General features: G+C 44.9%; 1 protein-coding gene across 1 annotated transcript in view; it reads right to left on the minus strand.

The window, feature by feature from the left end:
* The window catches only part of LOC149863630 (uricase-like), a 53,916-nt gene extending 46,336 nt beyond the window's left edge, over nt 1–7,580 (minus strand). The window contains exon 1 of the mRNA XM_090046942.1: nt 7,504–7,580. Within this exon, the coding sequence (XP_089903068.1) occupies nt 7,504–7,521 (18 nt within the window). The 5' untranslated portion in view covers nt 7,522–7,580. The remainder of the gene's footprint in view (nt 1–7,503) is intronic.
* Nucleotides 7,581–7,869: the final 289 nt, after the last annotated feature.

Here is a 7,869-nt window from a genome sequence, read left to right on the forward strand (position 1 = left end):
GTCATTGCAAGTCCCCTGGCATGGCTTTACGAGCACTCATGGTGCTCTGGTGAGGTACCGGAGGACTGGAAGAGGGCCAACGTGGTCCCCATCTTCAAAAAAGGCAGGAAGGAGAACCCGGGAAACTATAGGCCGGTTAGTCTTACCTCGATCCTAGGCAAGCTGTTCGAGAAAATTATGCTGGCACACATCCAGGAGGGGCCAGCAGGGGACTGCATGCTTAGGGGCAACCAACATGGGTTCATCAGTGGCAGGTCCTGTCAGACCAACCTGGTGGCCTTTTACGATCAGATCACCAGATCATTAGACGCAGGGGTAGCAGTGGATATAGTCTTCCTGGACTTCCGGAAGGCTTTCGACACTGTCTCTCACCCTGTTCTCATTAAGAAACTGGGGGGCTGTGGAGTAGACACCTACACAGTCAGATGGCTCGCCGACTGGCTGGAGGGCCGCACCCAGAGGGTGGTAGTGGATGGGTCCTTCTCAACCTGGAAGGACATGGGCAGTGGGGTTCTGCAGGGCTCGGTCCTTGGGCCCGCACTGTTCAACATCATCTTCATCAGTGATTTGGATGAGGGGGTAAAAAGCACCCTGTTCAAATTTGCTGATGACACTAAGATGTGGGGGGACGTGGGCACACTGGAAGGGTGCAACAGGCTACAATCAGACCTAGACAGGTTACAAGGGTGGGCGGACGAGAATAGGATGGGTTTCAACACAGACAAGTGCAAGGTGATGCACCTGGGGAGGAACAACCGGCACCATACCTCCAGGTTGGGGAACTCCCCTCTTGTTAGCACGGAGGCGGAAAGGGATCTGGGGGTCATCATTGACTCCAAGATGAACATGGGCTGGCAGTGTGGGGAGGCAGTCAGGAAGGCCAACTGCACCTTATCATGCATCCACAGATGCATCTCGAGCAGGTCCAGGGAGGTGATCCTCCCCCTCTACGCAGCACTGATCAGGCCGCAGCTGGAGTATTGCGTCCAGTTCTGGGCGCCACACTTCAAGAGGGATGTCGACAGCATGGAGGAGGGCCACTCGTATGACTGGGGACAACAGGGCAGGCCCTACGAGGAGAGGCTACGGGACCTGAACCTGTTCAGCCTCCACAAGAGAAGGCTGAGGGGGTATCTAGTGTCCCGTTACAAACTAGTTAGGGGGGATCAGCAGGCACTGGGGGAGTCACTGTTCCCCCGAGCACCGCCAGGAGTGACCAGGAATAACAGTCACAAGGTGGCAGAGGGTAGGTTTAGGTTAGATATCAGGAGGTGCTACTTCACGGTCAGAGCGGCTAGGGTCTGGAACCAGCTTCCAAGAGAGGTGGTGCAGGCTCCTAACCTGGGGGTGTTTAAGAAGAGGTTAGATGCACATTTTGGTGGGGTCATTTGACCCCAGTACTCTTTCCTGCCATGGCAGGGGATCGGACTAGATGATCTGCTCAGGTCCCTTCCGACCCTAGAAACTATGAAACTATGAATTGTAGGGTCTGCCGTGTTGTCCCCAGATCATGCGGGTAGCCCTCCTCTGGACCCTTTCAATATTGTCTACATCCCTCCTGAAATGGGGCACCCAGAACTGGACACAGTACTCCAGCTGTGGCCTGACCAGCGTCGCATAGAGGGGGAGGATCACCTCCTTGGCTGTACTTGAGATGCACCTGTGGATGCACGACAAGGTTCAGTTAGCCGTGCCAACCGTGACCTCGCATTGTCGGCCCATGTTCATCTTGGAGGCAATAATGACTCCAAGATCCCTTTCTGCCTCCATGCTCTCAAGAAGGGAGTTTCCCATTCTATAAGTGTGCTGCTGGTTTCTGCTGCCTAAGTGTAGCACCCTGCACTTGTCAGTATTGGGGCCACCCAGGAACAGGCTGGCTTGCCCCTGGGGCAGTGCACAGAGGTGGGAGGAGGGTGGTTGGTTGCTCTGGTGGCTGGATGGAGCTAGACTGTTCGCAATGGTAGCAGAACAACAGAACAAGGAGCATTGGTCTCAATTTGCAGCAAGGGAAGTTTAGATTAGATGTTAGGAAAATTTTCTCCCAGAAGGGTAGTAAAGCACTGGAACAGGCTACCCACAGGGGGTGTGAAATCTCCATCCAGGCAGACAAAGCCTGGGCCGTGATATATAGTTGGGGTTGGTCCTGGTTTAGGCAAAATGTTGGACTAGATGACCTCCTGAGGTCCTTTCCAACCCTAAGTTTCCATGATTCTGTGATTTTAAGACAGGTACTGTACTGGTGGCTTTTGGAGATAGCAGTTGTTTGTGCTGGGAGAGGGTGGTTAAGTAAAGGGTCCTAAGGGCAATTGAAAGAGATGGGAGGCTGAAGTAAGTCAATGGCATGAAAACCAAAACCCTAGAATTTAACATTAATGGGTTTGCTTTTGAAGAAAAACAGCACTGATGCCTTTTTAGAGCCCGTTTTAAAATGCAGCCCTGACTATGGAGTTGCTACCAGGTGTTTCCATAAAACCCAAACTACAGGAAACCATAACAAAGGAAACATTCAGCAATGTGCTGCAGAGCTTCATGGGAACTCCTGGCATCCATTTTGTTGTCAAATGGAAAGGAGCTCCCTGCTTGTTTGGGACTCATCACTTCTCCAGGTGGTGCCATTTCATCCCTGCTGACTGCGACTCATTGCTGAGGCTTGTAGCAGTATTCAGACACAAGGAGTCTCCTCTGAAATGTACCCGAGTTACTTTACAATATCTCCGGAGTGTAACTGAGACCCCTCTCCAGATTTTCCCACCACTTCTAAACACACAAATCAAACTCTCTGCTATGCCAGCAGCACACCTACTAATCTTCATGTCCAAAGAAGAAGAGTTTCCAGTGAGCAATGCTTAAAACAAATTTGTTTGCTAAGCTCTTGATTCTTCTCAGCAAAGTTGTGGTTATGATAAGAGAAAGGGCAAATAAATTAATGGATTCACCTGAAGTGCATAAATACCTCTGGCTCCCAAGGTTTGTGTAAAGCTAAGAAAGAACAGCTGTGTGAATGTCTTTTGTTTAGATGTTGCTATAAATCACTGGAGTCATTATCATTGCTCTATAATTATCTCCAGAAAAACCTACACCCTTATATTAATGTGTATGAATTATTGTGTGAATCTGATTATACCTTTATTTTTAGATACAAGAAAAAATACCTCACTGGGTACTCAGCACAGCAATTGCATTCAAAAGCATGAAGCTGTCAGTATTGGGGAGGGGTATGGGACAGGTTCAGCAGCTAGAGGCAGAGCATGGCTGACACTCTGACCTCATTTGAGAGAAATTTCCCACAAGTGATCAGCAGAAGCTAGTTTGTAACTGGACACGTCTACATGAGATGCTACTGCGCAGTGGTTACTGTGGATTTATTTAGTACTTGCTTATACAAGTACTAAATAAACCCACAGTAACCAGAGTTACTGTGCAGTAGTGCTGGTGAACATGTTTTAAGTGACATTACTGTGCAGTAGGCTAATACTACTGCGCAGTAGCATGTAAGTACTGTTAGTGCTGTGATGCACTGCTATGCAGTAATATTTGGTTACTGTGCAGTCAGCACCTTGTGTAGACATGTGCACTGTGTCCAAAGCCTGATGAAGGACTCATTTTTTCACAACAGCCTACCTATGACGCCAGACCTAAAGGCCAGATTTCATCTTAGATACAGAAAGAAAAAGAAAGACAAGAAACAGAAAGCAAAAATGAAAAGCAAGATGTAACAAAACCTAACAGCAGAAAGCAAAGTCTATTCCAGGAATAAATGTGCTATTCCAAATAGCAATTTGGAAGCTCTCAGAACCTCCCAGAATCTGGCAAGAATATATACCTTTAAAATATACTACATAGAGCAACCAGAAGCATTTAAGATGCATTCAACTGCATGCATGAGCTAAGTTTGATATTTCTTTTTTTTAATTATGATATTTTAATTGATTTTAATTAAGTGTAAAAAATGTTCTGTAGTTATATGTGAATATAATATATAAGGTATATTTGACGTGCTTATTATTTTCAAAAGTTAAATTCTTTTTGTTAATATTTAAAATATGAATAAGGAAAAATATCCCTCTTCTTCACAGAAGCTTGTATTTTGTCTAAGTGACTTCAGTAAATCCTATTGATGTTGGCTTGACTTTAGATAGATTTATTAATATGCTGACCCAAAATTTACACCCAAGACTGTGTCTTGGAAGATGAATGAAGGTAAGAAATGTGCTTCTATGCTACTGATTATGTTGCCTTGTTGGCACATGTGTGTTCAAGCAGACTTTGACCAAGAACATACTCGTACAACATACCTCACTGGGAGGGATGTGCCTCCCTTGAAACCCCAATTTGCCTCCCGCATCAGCATGTTTCCTGTAAGTTGGTCAGGTCACAAAAGTTGGTGCAAGGTCCTGGGCTAATAGATCGTTTAAAGGTTCTAGAGTTACTTGGATTTTCTCATCCCTCGTGTTTCAACTTTGTCTTACAATGTGCCACAGACTAAGACTTGGAAGGCTGAGACGCAGTTCAAGTGTGCTGTATCGCAGTCAAACAGGCAAATGGTTCCTCTATTGTCCAATACAAATAATATAAAAGGAATGAAAGCAATTGGGTCCAATACAAATTCAAAGTTGTAAAAATCTATATAGAGTCTAGAAGAAAATGACATCATATCCATCGGAGTTTCAGATTTCTTTCTCACTACTGTCCCGTCTGTCCCTTTTGGGGCAGTTGTACAGACTGAGGATGAAAAAAACCCACTAAACTATCCAGTCAGGGAAAAGGGGAGCAAAGTGACATGTGGATAAAGCTGCATCACTGACAGAGAAGGAAAATGGGCATTTTTGTGGAATTATATAAGACAAGCAAACCTGCATTGCATCTTGAAAATGAATGCGTGATTTAATATTATCTGCTTCCTAGCTTCTAACAAGATCTAGCAGGCTAAGTTGTTCTCAGCAGAGGTGATCAAGTGCATAGACAGAAATTTTTGTTCAGAAAATTCTGTTTAAAAATTAGTTCTTCTTTCAATGATTTTGGAGCCAGATTTTCAGAAATGTTAGGCATTCAAGTAGTGCTGACAAATGCACTTCTAATTTGCACAAAAAGCTACCATAACAGCACATGCAAATATGTTAGCTGTTGTCACAATTGTGATGTTTGTGCCTTAGAAGTACCTGTCTTGTAGACTGTGATTGTACAGCTGAGATCTGCATCGTTCCCTTCTTCTAACCCCTATGATCTCTTGCACCTCAAAGTAAGTGGGATTTACAAGGTGACAGAGATGGATCTGGCTGTTTTGTTTCAGTCCTGTTGCTATTAGTTGTAGGGAACATAAAAAACACAATTGAAGAGATGATAGAAGCAATTAGTGCAATTAGACGCTCATATATGGGATGATGTCATGATGTACACATGACAAGTATTTCCCTTTGTGTGATTTAATGGCATCACAAATTACAGCTACATGAGTTTTGGGGGTTTTAAATGAGTTTGCATTGTTGCATCCAGATGCAGTTTAGTTTGCAACTTGGAACATTGCAGCCATTAGTCAGTTCACTCCCTGGCCATGGGAGAGGTGGGCAGGCTCTGCAGAAAAAAAGCATCAGGCCTCTCACCACTTCTGCCTTCAGCAGGCTCCTGCAGCCAGCAGGACACTTGGTGCCACCCAAGGCTGGCTTGCCCCTGGGGCAGTGCACAGAGGTGGCAGGAGGGTGGTTGGCTGTTCTGGTGACTAGAGAAAGTGGTGGGGACAGTGCATGGGGCATAGGGCTGCCCAGTTGGGCTGCTAGCTTTCCCAAGCCCACCCGGGTTTCCAGCACCCTGTGCACCATCCCTGCCACCTTCTCTGACCACCAAAACACCCAGCCGCACTCCTGCTGCCTCCCCATGCTGCCCCAGGGGCAAGCCAGCCCATTCCTGGTCAGTCCCAAGTGTCCTGCCAGCTAAAGGCAGCGAGCGGCCCAATCCTTTTTTTCTGTGGAGTCTGCCTGCCTCTCCTATGGCCGGGGGGTGAGCTGAAAGATTAACAGCAAGATTAATGGGAGAGGTAGGCAGGCTCCACCAAAAAAAAAAAGGATCGGGCCCCTCGTTGCCTTCTGCCTTCAGCAGGCACCTGAGGTTGCAAGGACAATCGTGTATATACAGTGATGGAAAAATGAACCCCACCATTTCAGTTAAACACTCACCGTTTCAATTCAGGGGCATAGGATGCAGCCCTAAGAACTAAGTCCCTGTCACATGTACATAGTTCACAGATGTCCAAACACGCCTGCTTTCCTCATCAGTGAAGCTAACTGTCAAAAGAGGTGAGACACTGAGGAAACAGGACTAAAGAGATTTTGTGCCAGGAATGGAGTGGAGTCAAGAATACAAAGGAGGCAGGAAAGAAGACAAGTGAAAGAGGGAAGGAAGCAAGGTGGATGAACAAGAACAGTCTAAGGAGGAGGAGGTGGGAGTGAGCAAGGTCACAGAGTATGAAACGGCCGTGGGGACGCAGAGATGAGCACGAGTAAAGAGACCAATAAGAGAACGGGAAGCCTGCAGTGGGAAATGAATCCAGAGAAAGAGTAAAGAAAACAGGAAGGTAATAAGACCCTGGGGGACTAGAAAATTGGGAGTGAAGAGTGAGAGGAAGCAAAGGCAGGAGACCTATGGGGAAAGGCTGAATGCACTGCAGCGTGGAGGTGAAGAAGGAGATTTAGGTGCCGTGGCACAGAATGGATCAATAGAAGGAGAAACACCTGGCGTGCAGTTTCTGGACTCTTCCTTCCATGCAACTCACAGCACGTTGCAAAGAGAGTAAGTACCATTCATCCCATCTTACAGAGAGAAAAACTGATTCACAATGACGTTTAAATGAAAAACACAGACCGAAGTAACCTACCCAAGTTAGTGAAACAACAAAAGAAAATGAACTGAGGTTGAAATAAAAATGTCTAAGAAACTCTCCAAATCTTCCCTCCTCAATCTAAAAGCACCAAGCAAAATTGAAATCAGGTATCTGTAACTATATAGAAAAGGAGAGGACAGTAACACAACTTAAACAGTAACAGAAAACAATTAAATATAAATAACTTATTTTTGGCCCAAAAGTTAAAAAATAAGCAGCTACAAAATCTCAACAACCTTAAAAGTGCAGTAAAAACAGTTAATTTTAAATAAACATTTCCAATTGTGTTTGCACTTGATGACACAGTAGAGACTAACTTCATTCATTCTTGATGGCCTGATAGAAATGCAGAACGAAAATAAAAGCACACCCCACTGGGTCCTTTAAATCCATTCTTTTTAGTATGATTATTAATGTGTGTTTGTAACAGATGCCTTTCAACAGATAAACATCAAAGCTAATTTATAAACCCTCTTTTTTTAGGTTTTACTTCATTTTATCTCATCTTTCAAACTGACACATATTCTTTTCCACTAGGTTTTGGATGCTAAACAAGGCAGACTTAGCTTCAAATCATTGTTTCTCACCGCGTGGCTTAAAATTAGTAAGTAGCCTATGTTAAAATTTACCGACTGTTGTTGACTCATGGTAGCTTGCTGGCTTGTTACCTCCCTCTCTGGATCCCTCAGAAGAGTAGCACCAGCTACAGAAGCTGCTGCTCTATAAATGACAGAGCTGCTGCTCTATCTTCATGTCAGAGGAGGAGCAAAGATTGAGGGGGTGGCCTTGAAAATGTAAATATTTCACAATTAATTGGTAGGATAGCAGTTTTTTTTCTGCCCTGGGCAAAACTTTAATAAAGGAATATATCCACAGAAACAAAGAATACTACAGCAAACACAGAAAAGGGGGTGACTGACTCCCCATTGGAGTCAGTGGGAATTTTTCTTCTGTTTTAATGGGAACAACACTTCATAAATGAAGCAGTCATTAAT

The sequence above is a fragment of the Crocodylus siamensis genome, chromosome 5, assembly GCF_052110815.1.
Source record: "Crocodylus siamensis isolate JL-2025a chromosome 5, ASM5211081v1, whole genome shotgun sequence".
In the NCBI taxonomy this organism is placed as follows: domain Eukaryota; kingdom Metazoa; phylum Chordata; order Crocodylia; family Crocodylidae; genus Crocodylus; species Crocodylus siamensis.